This window comes from Solanum stenotomum, chromosome 8, assembly GCF_019186545.1.
Source record: "Solanum stenotomum isolate F172 chromosome 8, ASM1918654v1, whole genome shotgun sequence".
NCBI lineage: Eukaryota > Viridiplantae > Streptophyta > Magnoliopsida > Solanales > Solanaceae > Solanum > Solanum stenotomum.
The window spans coordinates 31,182,460-31,201,874 of record NC_064289.1 but is presented as its reverse complement, the minus strand read 5'-3'; the positions used below and the strand labels follow the sequence as shown (position 1 = coordinate 31,201,874).

The 19,415-nt window shown below is 36.3% G+C and overlaps 2 protein-coding genes across 3 annotated transcripts in view; one reads left to right on the top strand and one right to left on the bottom strand.

Moving 5' to 3' along the window:
- The window catches only part of LOC125872914 (actin-related protein 5), a 1,108,764-nt gene that overhangs the window by 676,060 nt on the left and 413,289 nt on the right, over nt 1-19,415 (bottom strand). The window lies entirely within an intron of this gene.
- Nucleotides 1-19,415, top strand: part of LOC125872910 (uncharacterized) — a 47,362-nt gene that overhangs the window by 7,186 nt on the left and 20,761 nt on the right. The window contains exons 9-24 of one of the 2 annotated variants that reach the window (XM_049553704.1): nt 9,427-9,765; nt 9,859-10,059; nt 10,202-10,294; nt 10,385-10,457; nt 11,216-11,331; nt 11,423-11,711; nt 11,863-12,020; nt 12,106-12,230; nt 12,502-12,619; nt 13,095-13,150; nt 13,298-13,388; nt 13,470-13,656; nt 13,752-13,820; nt 13,906-14,009; nt 14,092-14,154; nt 14,704-14,813. In XM_049553704.1, the coding sequence (XP_049409661.1) occupies nt 9,427-9,765; nt 9,859-10,059; nt 10,202-10,294; nt 10,385-10,457; nt 11,216-11,331; nt 11,423-11,711; nt 11,863-12,020; nt 12,106-12,230; nt 12,502-12,619; nt 13,095-13,150; nt 13,298-13,388; nt 13,470-13,656; nt 13,752-13,820; nt 13,906-14,009; nt 14,092-14,154; nt 14,704-14,811 (2,190 nt within the window). In that variant the 3' untranslated portion in view covers nt 14,812-14,813. Of the gene's footprint in view, nt 1-9,426; nt 9,766-9,858; nt 10,060-10,201; nt 10,295-10,384; nt 10,458-11,215; nt 11,332-11,422; nt 11,712-11,862; nt 12,021-12,105; nt 12,231-12,501; nt 12,620-13,094; nt 13,151-13,297; nt 13,389-13,469; nt 13,657-13,751; nt 13,821-13,905; nt 14,010-14,091; nt 14,155-14,703; nt 15,065-19,415 lie in introns of those variants that run through there. The other variant, XM_049553703.1, reaches the window with a different exon arrangement.

Genomic DNA, 19,415 nt, shown 5'->3' with positions numbered 1-19,415 from the left:
AGTCATAGTATGATGAGAAGATCATGGAATGGATTTGTTTTGTGCTTAGAGAGGCCTCCAAAGAGCAAAGATCAGCATAAAGTAGTTAGGAGATGGAAAACCACAGAACATGATGCAGAGCACTTCTGCACCAGGAAATTTAATGAGTATGGTAGATAATGAGCATATTATCCTTGAATGGAGGTGGGGGAACAGTCATTATTATCCCCAAAACAACTTTGAATGCAGGTTGATGTGGTATTGCATTTAAGATAGAGAGATTCATTAAATGTTCTTCAAAGTTGGAATTGACAGTTCTTCCCAGAGCAACTGAAACCAACTACTCACATGTTAAGGTAGTGCAAGAAAGTAAATGGTAGTCCAAGAATCTTAGAGAAGCTGAGGTGGGGATACAGAAGGGTATAAAGGTTTGAAATGTAGAAGAGAAAGATGATTTTATTCATGAACAACATGCTCCTTATATAGAGCAGATACAACACTGAAATACTAATCCAAAAATACATCGTAATCTGATAAGATACTGTGCAACTAAAATACAGGAAACTAGTGAAAGTCCTAAATGGTTAAAATTACTAGAATACGGAAAGCAGATAGCTGGAAAATAGGAAATGTTAGAATAAGAATAGGTTTATACAATCCTATTAGAATAAGAATAGATTCTATACAATCCTATTAGAATAGGAATAGGTTTATACAATTCTATTAGAATAGGANGGGGGGGGGGGGGGGGGGGACTGGAACCAGCCCCAACTTGTGAAAATGGCGCAAAAAGCTGTACTTGTACGTGAAAGAGGCTTGGTAAGGAAGTCGGCACTTGATCAGCATAGTGAAGGTGACGAACTTCAAGTGCTTTTTGTTGAACTTGCTCCCGAAAAAAATGGAAATCAATAGCTACATGCTTCATCCTACTGTGAAACACTGGATTAGCACAAATTTAGGTGGTGCTAACATTGTCACAGAGGACTGTTGGAGCAGACAGTGAAAAACGAAACGCATGGAACAATTTCGTGAGCCAATTGTCTTCAGAAACAGTAGCTGCAACAACTCATACTTAGCTTCCGTGGGTAAGTGTGAGACAGACTTGCTTTTTGGAAGACCAAGAGATTGATGAATTCCCAAGGCAGACAACATAACCTGTAGTTGAAGTTCTGTCTTGTGGATTTCCAGCCCAATTGGAGTCAGAATAATCAAGTAAATGATCTGTTGGTTGTCAACTTAGCTGGACTCCCACTGTGCTTGTGTGTTTGAGATAGTGCAACAGACGTTTGGTGGCTTTCCACTGAGACACTTTAGGATTATGCATAAACTGAGACAACTAGCTAACAGAAAACCCTATGCCAAGCCTAGTGAAGGATAGATAGTAAAGCTTACCAATGATTTTTCTGTAAAGGGAAACGGTCAACTGTAGAATCATTTTTTGAATCAGCGAAGGAGCAGGTTGATGTCATTGGTGTTGGAACGCCCTTGCAATTAGCCATATGCAATTCATCTAGAAGATCCATGACATATTTATGTTGAGACAAATTATGGCAGTTGGCGTGGATATCAGCTCAACACCCAAAAAATAATGCAGGAGCCCAAAGATCTTTTAGAGAGAATCTTAGGAAAGTGATGTAATTATGGACCTGATACTTGTCTGAATGCTTCCGGTAATAACTATGTCATCAACATATATGAGAATGAATACAATGACACCATAATTACGAAGGATGAACAAAGATGAGTTGGATTTTGATTAAACAAATTCAATACTTGTCAAGTAGTTGGTGAGCTCGGTGTACCATGCCCTAAGAGCCCGATTAAGTCCGCATATGGCCTTTTTGAGCTTGCAGATGTATGTGGAAGTTTGAGAGGACTCAAAACCAGGAGGTTGTCACATGTACACTTCTTCTTCAAGACTACCTTGCAAGAAGGCATTGTTGATATCTAGCTGATGAATAGGCCAGGAGCATTGGGCAACCATTGCAAGAACTAAGCGGACTGTTGCAGGCTTGCCAATGGGGCTGAGTGTGGAATGATAGTATAACCTTGGTATTTGAGTGAAGCCTTTGGTTACTAGGCAAGCCATATATCTGTCAATGCTTCCATTAGGTTTATGTTTAATTCCAAACAGCCACTTATAGTCCACAACATTTTGAGAGGGATCACTAGGGACCAAATCCCATGTCTGGTTTCTGACTAGAGCATCATATTCTGCTTTCGTTGCTTCTTGCCATTGGGGATATAGTTTTGGTTGACGATAGGAGTGGGGAATTGGTGGCTAGAGATTTGTGTTAGCAAGAAAATTCTTGGGTATCAGGCTATTATTTTTTAGCGGGTAACCATTGGGTGAGAAGAGTGGTTGGTTTCAGTTGCGATGGAGGGGCATTAGGGTGTGGTGGCTGCGATTCAATGGTTGGAGGTAGCTAAGGGGCTTGGACAGATGTTGTAACCTTAGAGGTCTGACGGCTATAGGTGTGGGTGATGGGTGACTTACATGGTACTGGCAGGAAGTTGAATAGGAGCAGATTAAGTGGGGCAGGGAGTGATAACACTCAATTATACCTCGCAATTGAGATATAGACGGTCGTATGCAAAAACAGTACCCAACTTAGGAGTCAGGCTTGTATGGACACTTATCTTGTAATTTTGGAGTTCTTTTTTTATGATAAGAGAAACCCGCAGCCGGCGAGCTGCTACCCTTTGGGTGCGCACATGGTAAATTTGGAGTTGTCATTCTGCTTATGAGAAAAACAACTTGATGACACGCTTAATTCCAAAAGTGGCTGGTAAAGAAGCTTGGTGCATTAGAGTTTTTGCAATCTCGACAACATGGCGATATCGTCTCTCTACTACAACAACACTTTGAGGAGTATAAGGTGGGGAAATTAGGTGTTCAATGCCCTGTGGTTTTAGATAAGAAGTGAAACACTGAAATTCACCTTCCCTGTCGATATAAAAAGATAATATTTTGTTCGAAACCGACATTCGAGTAATGGATGTAGTGTTTTTTTTTTGAAAATGGTAATTGTTTAATGGATGTAGTGTTTTGAAAGCATCTAAAACTTTGTGTTTGGATTGAATTGTGTGGAGCCACATGTATTTTGAAAATTGATCGACGAACAAAACATAATATCTTTTTTCTATTGATGGACAAAACTGGTGATGAGCCTCACAAATCACAGAAAATTAACTTGTAGATGCCTGTGACTCTGCAGAGAATTTGTAGAAAAAGATTGTCTGTGGCTTTTATTTGATTGGCAGGAATTACAAATCGAAAGAGAGTCTTTCTTATCAGGAATGAAAAAAATTATTTTAAAATATATCTAAAGTACGGCGTGTTGGATGCTCGAAACGCCCATGCCACAAATCTAAAGACATAGCGACATGGCATGCAGTTGAGAAGAAAAGGATTGTTTAGCGGCCACTCATAAAGGCGTCCTATGCTCCGTCCTTGAACTAACGGTGCCCCTGTATTTGGACCCTTCACAAGATAAAAGAATGAAAATAATTTAATGGATGTTGTATTGTCCGGACAAAATTGAGAAACTGATCAAGTCATTGGCAATTGAAGGGGAGCAAAGTATATTGGATAATTGAAAGCTACAATCAGATGCGTATAAGTCAGTGTTACCGGTTACCATTTCCCATATAGATTTTTTTGTAACTAGTTTCCCATATAGATTTCTTCCTGACCATTGTAGTCAGTGATACTTGTGAGACTTTGGACATCTGATGCAACATGGTGTGTAGCCCCTGAATCGACTATCCATGGGGCAGATTGTTGCATCCGTTGTCCAACTAAATTGGCTCATGCCTGAATATGATTATGAGACTGAGACCGACAACCTTGAGCAAAGTATCCAGGTCGGTCACATAACTGGCACACTAAGCCGATTTCTTGTGGATTGGTGCAACGACTGCGCCTTGGCTGAGAACGGTGCTGCTGGTTGTTGTTCTGACGCCTATTGTTGGTGGTGGCACTGTTCCTTGTTTGAGAGTTGGTCTTTTAAGCAATAACAGTAGTAATGATGTTGGATTGAGGCGGAGCATTGTGTTTGAGGGAAAAGCTCATGATCAATTAGCTTTTCAAACAGTTAGGCATTTGAAATTGGGGAGTCATGTGCTCGAATTGCTGCTGAAATTTTTTGATATTCTGGTCCAAGACCAGTGAGAATCTTGATAATGAGTTTGGCATTGGTGACAGAAGCTCGGGCGATCACAAGCTCATCTCAAAGAGATCGGACTTGGTTGAGATAACCCGTTACATGAAGACTCTCTTTGGTGAGACGAGCGAGTTGATCTCGCAAGCCGAATATGTGAGTTTGTGACTTATTGGCATAAGCAATGTGGAGTGGATCACAGCCTGCTTTGGCAGGAGTGTTATCAAAGGTGTGCTTAAGCCCTGAAGAGAGGCTCAAAACATTTCCTTTCCAATGAACCTCTTCTGAAGAGACGACACTAAACAATTGATACTTCACCTTATCGTAATTATTTTTTAATTTCTTTGTTCATATATTTGTCATTCATGCTTATAAATTATCAGTCTTGGACTAAACATATATATATATTTGTTATTTTTTCTCCCTTTGCGCCTTTTCTCATTAAAGGCCACTATTTTTTGCCCTTTGCGTTTAAAGCCCCAACGAACCTTAGAGCTTTTTTGTGCTTATTGCTTTTGATAACACTGTTTGGCAGTGGTCAATGGCTGCAAGTGTTGGATCTACTGATACTAAAATTGCATTCTGGTCAATTGGTCCTGCCAAAACCAATTAACATAATCGGGGTTAGCAATTGTCTGGTTGTTTTTGGTGGGGGTATCGACAGGAGCAGGGAATGGGATAGTTCCATCTAGATGTCCATAAAGATTTTGTCCTCTCATGAACGTGGATACTTGTGCCTTCCATAGAAAGAAGTTATGGCTGCCAGCAAGTCTAATTGGAAGTTGGGTAACTGAGTTGAATTGAACAATGGTGGTGGTATTGGTTGCATCAGAATTGGTAATGGAGGGTGCCATGTGTGGTGGGAGGGTAATAAGAAACTTAGAACTTTGTGAGGAGAGAAAAAGCTCTTGATACCATATAAAGGTTTGAAAAGTAGGAGAGAGCGATGATTTTATTCATGAGCAACGTTCTCCTTGTATAGAGCAGCTACAACACGGAAATACTAATCCAAAGATACATCGTAATCTGATAAGATACAGTGCAACTAAAATACAGGAAACTATAGAAAGTCCTAAATGAACAAAATTACTAGAATAAGGAAAGCAGATAGCTAGAAAATATGAAATAATAACAAACTCCTGAACTAAAGGCTAACAAATATTATAATCCGTTAATAAAGGGAAACATCACCATTAAAGCTAGTAGCTTTGAGTCTAAAGAGATGATTTGCTCAAAAAATGCTTAGTTAGGCATGTTGGAAAGGACACTGAAGAGAAACCCACCTTAGCTGACATGAGGAGATGGACAGCAGCCAACTGGAAATCTACTTTCGGGCTACTCATATATGTCTGTATGGAGGCTTATTTCTTTTTGAGTTTCCAAATAAATTCATGGTTGAGAAGATTTTCCAAGGTCACTGGAGTTGGAAGAAATCATAGTTCAACCTGGAATTTTTTTATTTTATTTTTTGGATGAAGTAAGACATTGTATATAATAGGCATCATCAAGAAGAACAAGAGGATAGTGTGGGATGAGATTGAGTTTGTAAAGGGACTGATGGAAGTTTGTGGGGACTTTAATGTCCCCAGATTTAGCTCACAGAAAAGAAATTGTAATAGAAGAACGAGAGGTACGGTTACTTCATTGAAGATATGAACCTAATTGACACCCAGCTTGAGGGTGGAAATTTCACTTAGTTCAAAGGGATAATCATGAGACAGCCTCAAGAATTGACAGGATTCATTGCAAAAGAATGGGATGACAACTTCAGTGATATAAGCACTCCCTTCTCTAGAGAATAATATCTGATCACTTCCCAGTAGTCGTACAATGTGGTTATTGGGTCCACAACAAGAATTACTTCAAGTTTGAAAACTGGTGGTTGAGAACTGAAGGATTTAATGATAGAGTTAGTGACTGATGGAACTCTTTTACTTTATTGAGAGGCCTGACTACATTCTAGCTTGCAAACTGAGAGCTCTTAAGTCAACGCTGAAGAAATGGAGAAAGACTGAGCAAGGAAACCTGAATTCACAAAGAAAGAAATTGTTGGGACAGATGGGAGAGCTAGACTCAGTACTTGGTGACAGAGCCGTAACCGATGAGGAAATAATGAAATAGACCTCAACATAGATGGAGTATGAGGAACTTGTCAAGAATGAAGAGATTTCATGGAGACAGAAGTCTAGGACTCTATGGCTTAAAGAAGGAGACATGAACACTAAGTTCTTTCACAAGATGGCTAATGCACATAAGAGGTACAACAATATTGATCAACTGCTAGTCCAAGGAGAATCAATTAAAAATGCAGTGAGAACTGAAGGGGGAAATCATTGATTTCTATCAGCACCTGTGTTCAGAAAAGGATGAATGAAGACCTTCCTGTCATTTTGAAAGATGCCCTGTCATCTCAGAGGAAGACAGGGAGCTTCACAAGACAGGTTTGCGGAACAAGAAGTTTTGAAATGTTTGAAGTTGTATGCAGCTGATAAAGCACCTGGACCAGACGGTTTTACAATGGTTTTCTTCATAAAACACCGGGAAGTGTTGAAACATGATGTAATGAATGCTATTAAGAACTTCCATGAACAAGAAGTATACCTTTATTGCATTGATTCCTAAGAAGAAAGGCGCGAAGGAATTGAGGGATTTCAGGCCTATCATCTTGATAGGCAGTTTCTACAGGCTAATAACTAAAGTGTTATCAGGAAGATTATAGATTGTCAGCAAATGGATTTCATCAAAGATAGAAAAATCATGGATATTGTGCTAGTGGCAAATGAAGCTGTGGCTTCTAGACTTATGCTAGCAGAAGCGTGGTATTCTATGCAAGTTAGACATTGAGAAAGTATATGATCATGTTAATTGGGCTTTTTTTATGAAATTAATGGGAAGGATGGGTTTTGGACATAAATGGATTCATTGGATCAAGCATTGCATCACAACTGTCAATTTTTCCATACTGCTATATGGCTCTCTCTACTGGGTTCTTTAGTTAACAAAGAGGTCTCAGGCTGGGAGATCCGCTGACCCCCTTTTTGTTCCTATTGGTTATGGAAGGTCTCAATAATATGATTAAAATAACTTAGCAATGGGTGGATTAGAGGTTTTGAAGTGACTACAGTTGATAGGGGCAGTATGGAAATGACTCATTTCCAATATGTTGATGATATTTTGATTTAATGTGATGCAAAAGAAGATCAACTGAGATATTTGAGGGTGATCTTGGTTTATTTGAAGGGGTGTCTGGTTTACACATCGATCAGAGGAAAAACTTGCTTTTTCCCAACAGAGATTGCCCAGCTAAATGCAATTCTAGGTGGAAAAATGGGTACATTACCAACTACTCAACTAGGATTGCCACTGGGAGCAAAATCTAAATCCAAAGGAATTTGGGACACTGTTAATGAAAAATGTGAGAAGTAATTGGTCAGATGGAAAACTCAATAGTTATCTTTGGGTGGTAGGTTGACACTCAGTCCTAGATGTTCTTCCTACATACATGATGTCTCTGTTTTCAATCCAAGCAGGGTTATTAGAAGGTTGGACAGTTTGGAGAGGTTTCCTTTGGCAAGGTAACAAAGAAAAGAAAGGTTTTCTTTTAGTAAAATGGAAAGCTCTTACTTTTGCAAGTAAATTTGGGGGTCTGGGAATCATGAATTTAAAGTTTCACAATAAATCTTTGAAGATGAATGGTTGTGGAGACTTCCAATGAGAATCAGTCTTTGTGGAGTAAAGTTATAAATGCAAAATATGAGGAGGAAGACATATGGATGACCAAGGAGGTTGATACACTATATGGGGTTAATGTATGGACGTCCATCGGGACCTTCTTGGAGTGACTTAAAGAGCAAAACAAAGATCAAAGTTTATAATGGTAGCTAAACTAACTTCTGGGACGACAACTGGCATGAAATAGGGATTCTAAAATCACACGGTCCAGACATATTCAATTTGGTACTTCACCAACAGAAGATTATAGTAGAATTGTGGACACCTCAAGGTTTGGTTTGGGATATCACTTTCAGAAAATTACCCAATGATTGGGAAATGGACAGGGTAACTGAATTTTATAGCACTCTTGCACAATTTAGTGGTGACTTCAAGGTGAATGTAGCGTATAGGATGATTAATCAGTCTAATCGGCAGGTTGATAATTGACTTGGAAACATATTTGGAGAACTAGTATCCCACACAAAGTAGCTTGTTTTGTGTGGCTCTTGGCTAAGGAAGCTGTCCTCACCCAGGACAATCTAATGAAAAGAAAGATCACAATGTGTTCCAGATGCTTTCTGTGTGGAGTTAAAGCAGAGACTGTTAGCCCTCTGTTCCTTTATTGCAAAGTGACAGAACAGCTGTGGAGAATTTTCTTTAACTTTAAAGGCATATCCTGGATCATGCCTGGAAAGATTATGGAAGCTTTACAGATTTGGAAGGAAACAGGATCCATGGCAAAGAACAAAAGTAGATGGAGAATTGTCCCTACTTGCATCAGGTGGACAATCTAGAAGGAGAGGAATTCAAGATGTTTTCAAAATACAGAGAAAAGTTTGCAGAAGATCAAATTGAATTTTCTTTTGCTATTATGTTTTTGGAGTAAACATTTTTGATGTTCTAGAGTCAATATAGAGGTAGATCAGTTTAGCTTCTGGAGTACAATTGTAAATTTGGTTTCAGTACAATTCATGAGCTCACTTAACAACTTAAGCTTTTAGATGAGGTGTCACACACTTGACACTAAGTTTGTTAGCTAAAGGGAATATCATGGCATGTACCTTTTTTTAATCAGCAAAGAGAGAACATCATCTCATTGTTATTTTTTTAATTCAAAAGGAAACCATTGTGGTGGGGGATTAGGCTATGACCCAACTTGTTAATTTCATCACATCATCACATGATTTAAATTTACATTCTACAAACTTGCGTGGTTATCTTAGTTAATTGTTAATTTTGGTCAATTAGCATGTTAACTTGGTTAAATAAGAAGAACAACAATACAAGAATGTGGGAAATATTAAAAATCCAATAGTTTCCACACCATAACCAATACATTGAATCATATGGAATTTTTAAGCTTTGCTGCAGTCTTGTAGAACCATATTTCTTCCTAGGTTTTCTACTTTTTGGTATACTGCTTGTATACAGGGATTTCCCTAATATTAATAAAATTGTTTACCTTATCAAACAAAAAAGAAGAGATATATGATTTTTTTGTGGTATCTAGTTTGATGTGTGCCTACACTTATGCCAATTTTTTTCATTTTCTTCTGCTTGTGTTAGGCAGGTTCTGAATCTTGATTGGTCCTCCGGGATAAAAGCACTGAAATGTGTTGGTCGAGTAGACCTTGGACTTGATGGATCTTTTGCAGATGCCATTGTTGTTTCAAATGTTAATGAAACAGGAATTGATGATGCTTCTTCCTTGTTTATGTTGTCAAATCCAGGGAAACTGCACTTTTATGACAAGGCCAGCTTGTCTGCTTTAAAATCTAACCCAGAGAAGAAGCATGCAGATTTTGCTGTTAAGTATCCTACACTTGTACCTACCCTTGAACCACGTATAACTGTGGCATACCTATATCCAGTGGATAGGAAATGGAATTCCTCAAGGACTCCTTCAGAGGTACTAGATGCTTTGTAATTTAAATCGTTCAATACAAAATCATTATCGTGTGTTTTAGTAATCTTCTTCAACTAGTATTAGTTGTTTCCTTAGGAAGTTATGGTTGCGCAAATCCGTCCAGCTCATGGTGTGACTGAATTGGAAATCAAAATGCCTCTAAGTAGTATTCCCAGACAACCTACCAAGGATGATGGAATAGAGAGAATACTTGTTGCTGGCTATCTGGATGGATCTGTCCGTCTGTGGAATGCAACATTTCCAGTCTTTACACTTTTAGCTGTTCTGGAATCTCAGGTCTTTGCGTTTTGCATTTATTTGACTCTTAACTGATAAGATACTGCCTTGATGTGTTCTCATATTCACCAATTAGTAATAAAAATAATCTCTAGTTTCATTGCCATGAGCTTACATGTCAAAGTATGATGTTGGGGTGAAGGGAATTCAAGACACTGGTCCTAGAACAGCAATATCCGCTTTGGACTTCTCCTCTACTGCTTTAACACTTGCCATTGGCCACCAATGTGGCCAGGTAAGACCCATCATGTTTTCAATGGCTACATCTTTGAGAATCTGGTAACGTCAGCTGTGCATAACTTACTGATACTTTTGGTTTGTGTAGGTACATATGTATAGCCTCAAGGGGCAGTCTAAGACAACTAGCTCCAACTTGGCTACAGATGCTGAACAGGACGGTATGCCTTTATGTTCTTAACCTTTTCAGTAACTTATGTTATTTTGAAATTTTCTTCTAAACGATAGATGGATACTGGCTTGACATGACTGGAAGTCTGAAAATAGTTCAGCATTTAATAGGACTTAGGAGCCTCCAGGACAACAATCATCACCGTTCTGTTTACATTAAGTTCTGATTGCGCTAGGTGGTATTGACAATTGATTGGAGAGGAGAGGCATGACGGGAGAAAAAATGTTTTCCTTAATGGTTAAACTCAGCATAAAGGAGCTCTTGTATAGGAGTATTTAGACGCAAGTGTGTTATTGAAAAGTGATCAGAGAGGAGTAGCAAGAGGAGTAAATTTGTTTTTCGTGACGATTAAACTAAATTGTAACAGCCCACAGGCTCTGGGCGGTTGAACTCGAGAGGGTTCTCTGTGAAACATGCCTTAGGAAAATCCCACATCAGAACAGGAGGGAAAAGTTAGGGGCCATATAAGGTGGTTCAGGAATTTAATTGGTGAGGCGCCTTTTAGGTTAAAGCCCGAGGGACAAAACTTTGAAGCCCAAAAGGTTGGGCCAAAACGGACAATACACCTTGGCAGTTGGATTACATATTTCATGTCATTACTAGTTCTGTACTGGTAGCTAACCTAATGAAAGAAGAAACAGGTTTTATGTCTTCCATCAAGTTCCTTGCCATTACATATTTTCACTCTTACACGCATACCATCTTGTTCTGCATCATTATGGTGATCCCTCTGTAGTTTGTTTTCAGCTCAGTTCTGTCCCGGTGATACTGGATTTCAGTTTTCCCTCATAAAATCTCCAGTACGCATCCTAAAATTTGTAGCTGTGGGTTCCAGGCTTGTTGCAAGTTTTGAAAGTGGCCAGGTAAGATCAATCCAGACGTGATCATTACTAATTGTTGTGGCAGATACTTTTGGAAATCTATCAGATGTTTATGTTTCTGTTGTCCTGTCAGGTTGCCATGCTTGATGTTAGTTCATCATCAGTTTTGTTCATTACGGATTGTTCATCCAGCTCAAGTTCCGAAATCACTTCTGTGGCTGTGAAAACATTGGGTAATGCTCTTGAAGACACTGTGGAACAAAGTGAAGAGGGAACAAGAAATGCATGTGTGAAGGAGGTTATTTCAGTATTAAACAGAGATGCAGAAGTAGTATTGCTTGATGGCTCCACTGGCAAAAAAATTAGCTCCCAGGCAAAACACCCAAAGGAGATGTCAACTGCTATATCTCTATATATTTTAGGCAAGCATGACTTTTTCATTTTTAATCAATTTATGTTAGCTCTGAATGAAAACATTTATGAAAAGGAAAAATGTCACTATGTTCATATAATTTTCTATTATCAATAACGAAAGTTATTAGCTTCTTACGGAACTTTTTTCGTTGTCTGTAGATGGCATTACATCTGTCTCTGAAGAATCGCAAAAGCATTCTTCAATGCAAAACAGCGCCATGCAGCCTGAAGATTTGATGCAGAAGTGTATTGATTCACAAATTTTACTTTGTTGTCAGGAGGGCTTGCATTTATTCTCCTTAAGTTCTATAATTCAGGTGCCTTTCTTTTACCATTCACTACTGCAGCATTTCCTGTTATTCTCCTAAATTCACCAGTTTGTAACAGATTATGTAATTATAGGGCGATATCAACCCTATACGTGAAGTGAAACTTGCTAAACCGTGTTCTAGGACTTCCATTCTTAAGAATGACATTGAAAATTTTGGACTGGTTTTAGTGTATCAGAATGGAGCAGTTGAAGTAAGGTAACATGTTTTTATTTGCATCTTTCTTTACTATCGTACTCTTCTCATGCATACCTTTAGCAGTGAGATGAACATTACTGTATTACAGACATGTTCCAATTGTACTCTTTTGGTGATGGATTTTATTTTTTCTTGAGATTACCAATTATTTTGAGACTCATTTGTTATTGTTCGAGTATTTGATGTATGTTTGTGGAAACTGTATGCTTAATCTCTTTCTCAGAAAAAAAAAAACAAGAATGTATGGTTAATCTATCCAATCTCTTGCCAGGTCCTTGGTGGATCTTGCTGTCTTGGGAGAATCCTCATTAATGTCTATTCTTCGATGGAATTCCAAGATAAACGTGGATAAGATCATAAGTTCTCCTGGTAAAGCGATGATTTCACTGGTTGGTATTTTTTCAACTCTATTTCTCCATTCTGCTTAAAATATAGACTACTTGTTTTACTCTTGATACTGCTTGCCATTTACATTAGGAACTATGCTGCTGTCCATAACATTTCATTAGTATAGTGGACCTCTATGTTATGTTGAAACCAATAGAACTAATAACGGCTGCTTTCCCTTCCCACGTTCTAGATTATCGTTAGGAGTTAGGACAACATCTGATTCTCACCATAATGCTTTTACTCAGTTTATGGTGGTTGTAAATATTTTCCCGACAATTACAACTAGTTAACAGTCTATGACAATGTTTCAAGGTGTCAAGCAATTAGAAACGATCTTGGAAGAACAAGGCAGGATAACTTGGTACAATCTAAGGGGTTATGATAGGCTGCTAAGGGCTCAGTATTGACTTCACTCTTGATTGTGTTTTCTTTATTTACGCTAATATTTTTGCAAAGTGTTCTTACAATTTGTAGGTGGATGGGTCTGAATTTGCTGTCATTTCACTGTTGGCCTTTGGAAATGACTTCAGGTCTGTCACCCTCATTATATTCTGTCTTGCATGCAATCCCCATTCCTAAAATACTCGGGCTGAAGCCCAGAGTAAGATCAGAAGAGTTTCCCCACACATTATGAGCTTTCTGTTCATGACACAAAGGATGACAATGACCTTTTACAGGGTTCCGGATGCCTTACCTTCACTTTATAAGAAATCTCTCGCAACTGCTGTAGATGATGTCGGTGCATCCCAACATCAAAAGAAGAAACAGGTTCGTGCAATGTGCTACCAGGTTCCCATTCTCTGTCTTTTGATAGACCTCTTATGGAAGGTCATTTTCTGCTTTTTCTAGAATGTTACCACCAGTATTTTTGGTGGCATCGTGAAAGGGTTGAAAGGGCTTAAAGGACAGCAGGCTGCTGATTCTGTGAATGCTCGAGATGCTCTTGTTTCTCATCTGGAAAACATATTCTCGAAATTTCCTTTCTCAGACCCTACATATGTAACAGATGACCTTGGAAGCCTGGAACTGAAGTTAGGTATTTTTCCCTGGCCCTACTATGCCCATTCTTGAAAATGATTATGGTCCACTAGTACAGATTTTCCCTCAACTGCCTGAGTTCTTCCATTGCAGATGATATTGAAATTGATGAACCTGTTCATGTTGCTTCATCATCTCTCAGCAGTGATGATGTCAAAATAGGTATTTTTTCATGCTTTACAGTAAATAGAATCTTATTTCCTTCTTCTATCCTTGATGAATTTGTCGTTTTATTCCACTCATCCAGAAAAGGAAACTGATAGAGACAGGTTGTTGGAAGGTGGTTCTAGTGATGCCAAGCCAACAGCTAGAACTCGTGAAGAAATCATTGCTAAATATAGAAACAAGGGGGTAATATTATCCTACAAATATATCTCACGTTGAATAACTGCATTTGGGCATCTTTATTTACTGACTTGCTTATAACTTGTAGGATGCGGCCTCTGCTGCATTACAGGCAAAAGATAAGCTTCTCGAGCGTCAGGAGAAACTTGATGTATGTCTATTTAAAGCAAATTTATGTTAACTACCTCCTGCAATATGCATATGCATTTTTTGCCATGAACCTAGACACCTGTAGTTGGTTACAATGAGCTGAATTCTCGCCTCCTAAAGTCTAGTATCATCACTTTACCTCCTTGGAAAGACATTTTTGTACTTCAAAGATACCTGGCTCTAATTTAGAAGACCTTGATGAGGCGTAGTTTGTGATATTGTTTTAGATCACACCAATCTTTTTCTTAATTTAAATTGGACAATGGACTTCTTGAGTGCATGGTGTTTAGGCCAGAAACTTCAGTGGGTTGACTGAACATCATGAATAATTCCCCCCTCCCCATATGTCGTAAGTTTGTTATTATTTGATGGAAATGAAATAAATTTAATTAGTGATGTGTCAGTAGAAATTAGTAAACACCATTTAGTGAACGTTGAACGTTGAACCCCGGCTTTATCTTTCTATGGTCTTTTTCTAGTAAAATCTGCCTAATAACAATGATGTTGAGTTGAAATTCTGATACGTGTCCCACATACTTTGTTGTACCAGAGGCTCAGTAGAAACACTGAAGAATTACAAAATGGTGCGGAGAACTTTGCGGATCTTGCAGGTGAGCTTGTCAAAGCCATGGAGAAACGCAAGTGGTGGAACCTCTAATAGACGCAGAAAAGGCATAATTGTACATATTATAAACGTGTATCATACATTACTCTCTGTATGTTAAATAAATGCTACAGAAAAAGCAAAATTGACAAATTTGTTGGAGGTCACCTCAAATAAACATTAACTATTGATTTAGTCGGAGAAGAAAAAAGTGAGAATTCATATCACATGCTCTATAAACTGACCACAACAATGGACGGCAGTTGCCATAAATCACACTTTGTGATTTAGAGTATGCCGTCAAACATCACATGGCGGAGAATTTTGTTCACTTTTAGTTTTATGTCATCTTCGCACCGGCCATTAATGAACTATCTACTCTTTCCGTCCACCTTTACTCGTCCGCTAACAATACTTTTCTCATTTATAAAGTCAATAAATAATTTATTATTTTCTATCTATTTTACCCTTGCTATTAAAAGTTACTCCCTCCAATCCATATTAATTGAATTTTTGAGGTGTTTCACACCCTTTAAGAAAAATAGAGTAAGACATAAATTAAATATAGTTTTCCATTTTTACCCTTTTTAATTATTGTTAAATTTATGATTAAAATAACTAAATATCAATTTATCACTAATTCCAATACTAACTAATGAAGGGTAAAATTGGAAGAACACTCTAAATGTAGTCTTGAAAAGTAAACAATTCAGTTAATTTGAAAAATGAAAAATGTCTCAACAATTCAATTAATATGGAATGGAGGGACTATTCATTTTTCAACGTTTAGATGATTTATATTTAGAGGGGTGATTTGGTAAAATTATCCTCATTATTTTAAGGCTTTTTAATTTTTGTGTTAAATTAATAGTAGACAACTATTGTTAAATCGACAATTTTCAGAATTGATTATTTCCATATTGAAGTTTGAAAAAGGCCAAAAAAAATAAATAAATAAATAAATAAAAAGTTTGAAAAAGGCCCAAACTTTGATTCATTGCGGTCAATTGTTTTTTATTCCATCTGTAATGTTCCTTTTTATTAATAAAAAGAAAAACAACGTTTGTTTGGACGGTTGTTACTTGTTGTATTGTATTGTATTGTTAGTTTAAATGAAATATTTGTTTTTACTTAAATTCGATTGTATTGTATGGTTTAAATTCATATTTAGGTAACTACAAAAAGACTTATTTTATGTTAGGACTGATTTGGTGTGATGGCATTGTTATTTTAATATTTTCTTTTCCTTTTTGCTTTTATTTATTATTTAATAATATATTTCATCTTTTATCCTACTTTTTCACAGTAACTCTATCTCGTATTCTAATTTTCTTGTAGGTTTATCATTCAAATTATGGAGTATGATATTATGTAACAACAGAGAACATATAATCTATTCAAACACTATATATTCATTAAATTAAAACAATATAATACGATACATTATAAAACAACAATATGTAATCCAAACAAAGTGTAGTTTGTTTTCATCACAAAACTATGCCTCTCCTCGTTCACGAAATCACAAGTGCTTTCGCTACAATTGTATGTATTATCTAGGAGGACCAACCCTCACAAGCCAACAATTTTATCACAATACGGCTCATAAATATAAATTGCAGCATAGTGGTCTAGATCTATTTTGATTTATCCTTCTTACTACATCTGTCCACTTTTAATTATCATAATTTCCTATTTTTAGAGTTAAATTATAAAAACTTTGACTAATATTCTACGATGTATTTTTTCATCATATTGATATGCAATATACTTTTCGTATAGTTTTTGAATATCTAATTTACTTTTAAAATATCAAATTAATATGATCTAATTTAACTTTGAAAATTAGTCAAATTAACTTTTAAAAAATCTTACATGACAAATAAAAGTAGACATAGAAAGTATTAATTTTGTCAATACCTCTACAATAGAAAATATTTACCCAAATACCCGTTAGTTTGCACACTAAAGCGGTGCTCCTTTCTTCTTCTTCTTCTTCTTTTATCCTTTCCTTTATTGTTTTTTTGTCATTACAATTATTGATTTTGTCATTTTCTCATTTATTATTTTTATACCTTATTAAATATATCACTAGTAATATTTTTTTAAGTATATTTTCCTTCTGGTTAAGTTAGTTTATATTCTTTTTTTTTATTTTGTTTTTTTCTATATTTTTGTCTTTTTCTAAAATATAGAAAAAAATTAACTAATTACTTTTAGATTAAAAAGATAATTAAATAACTAAGACTATAATAAGAAATAATTAGAGAAACACTACAGGAGTGGTTTACTGAATGATCAGAGTAGCCATGAATGATAATACGCCGGTATAAAGATATAATGTGATGATATCATGAAAGATCAAGAAGTGTCTCACTAGAGAATTAAAGAAGATCGGAAGGTTACCATGATATACGGTATCTTGGAAGACTAAGACATCTATCGTCAAAGGAATAAAATATACATCAATGATACCATACAGTATATAGATATACTATAATGGTGTTAAGGAGGATTGAGAAATCTTACTATAGGACTAGAGTAGACCTCAATGATATTGTGACAATATATAGATATACACTATGATTTTATGGGTGGGGGGTGGGGGCTAAAGAATGTTTCACTGAAGGATTGAAGGAGACCTCAATCATATCATGTCAATATAAAGATATTGTTATAGTATAACGAAGGATTGAAGAGTGTCTCACAAAAGGACTGGAGCAAACATAAAGGATACCTCACAATATATATTGTCATAGTATCATTGATAACTGAAGGATTGAAGTAGACCTCAATTATACCATGTCAATATAAAGATATTGTTATAGTATAACGAAGGATTGAAGAGTGTCTCACAAAAGGACTAGAGCAAACATGAAGGATACCTCACAATACATATTGTCATAGTATCATTGATAACTGAAGCAGACTTTGACGATACCATAACAATATATAAAAATATATTTTTATGGTATCATTAAGGATTTAAACATGGCTTAAGTCATCTGCAGCCCCTTAAAGTTGTCCGCATAACTCATTGAGACACCTCAACTAGGGCTAGTACCTATTGAACACTTCTACCAATCAAGATTTGAATCGTTTAAGCATTTTTTTCCTACATGAAAAAACGTTTGTGAGTCACCCAAAAGGGGAGCGTGATTCCTTTTTTCTCCCATCTAATCTATGCATTTAACTCCCCCAATGTTAAAAGAAACGGTCATTTCTCTTCTTCCCTATATCCATTGTTAGAACTAGGGGTGTACATAGGTCGGGTTGGTTTGATATTTTATTTTAATATGTCGGTTTATTAAATTAATAAACCAAATCAAACCAATATAAAATCAATTCTTTTGATTTTGGTTTTAGTCGATTCTTTCGATTTTATCGATTTGTCGATTTTCTCGATTTTTTTAAAGAATATTTAGGTTTTACGATAGGAGAAGTCAATATTCATCTATCCATCTTTATTTTGTACAAGCTGGAGGTGTTTTAGTACAGGGAATTGGCTTTATTCTACATTTGGACAACTATCATTGTATATGACCTGTACTCAATGTAGCAGTATGTTTATCTACCCATCTGCAATATCTTTATTAGGACTTAGGAGTGTACAAATGAACAAAGCTTTGTACCTCCATAACCCAACATCCTGACAACTATTCAATAACCATTTCATTTCAATCTGATTTCTACAAGTTTTGAGTATCAAGATCCTCACATGATCAGCAAGAGCAAATTTCTTATAAAAAAATAAGTCTATTTAACATTGAAAATTAAAAACATAACAGTTCACATCATGTTTGTAAAAAATCCTCTTAGAAACCCAACAGAAGAACTACTAAGCTACTCCAATAATCTTCAACCACCATGATGCAGCTGCATAGTTTCTTCATCTAAACTAATATATACTCAAAAGGTCACCTAGACATACATTCTGAAAGAAAGAAAATTATCAGCACGTGAACGAGTAACTAGACTTGTAAAATTAACTTTGTTAGATAATAAAGAAATGTAAAACGCTATTTCAATGAAGGGGAAGGAAATACCTATATATCACTAGAATTGCAAAAAGCTATTTCATTAAACTAATCGATACTCAAAGGAGCACCTGGACATTCTGAAAGGAAAAGAATTATTAGCACATAAATGAGTAATTAGATATTGAATCACTTTTCAACTCAACTTTCTTAGATAGCAACTAGCATAAAGTTGTTTTCAAAATAGAAAATTAATAGCAAAAATGGAAAATTAAGAATTAAATTAGTAAATTACCTTTTTCAACTTCTTCAATTTTCTAAACTTCCTCCAAATAATCTTAAACCTTTCATTCTTTAGAAGGTGACCGTATCCATTGTTGAGTGCAAATAAGAGCTTCTACTGTCTTTGGTGATAAAGAACTCCGATATGAATCAAGAATACGACCACATGTACTGAAAGTTGATTCAGATGCAACAGTGGACACAGGAATAGAAAAAACATCCCTTGCCATTTTTGAAATAGTTGGATATCTATTTGATGAAGCTTTCCACCAAGTCAAGATATTAAAATCTTTTGGCTTCTCTACATTATCCATCAAATATTGATCAAACTCAGATTTTTTTCCAGTATTTTCCTCCTCTTCTAAATGTTTCTCCCATTGATAATGCAATATATCATCA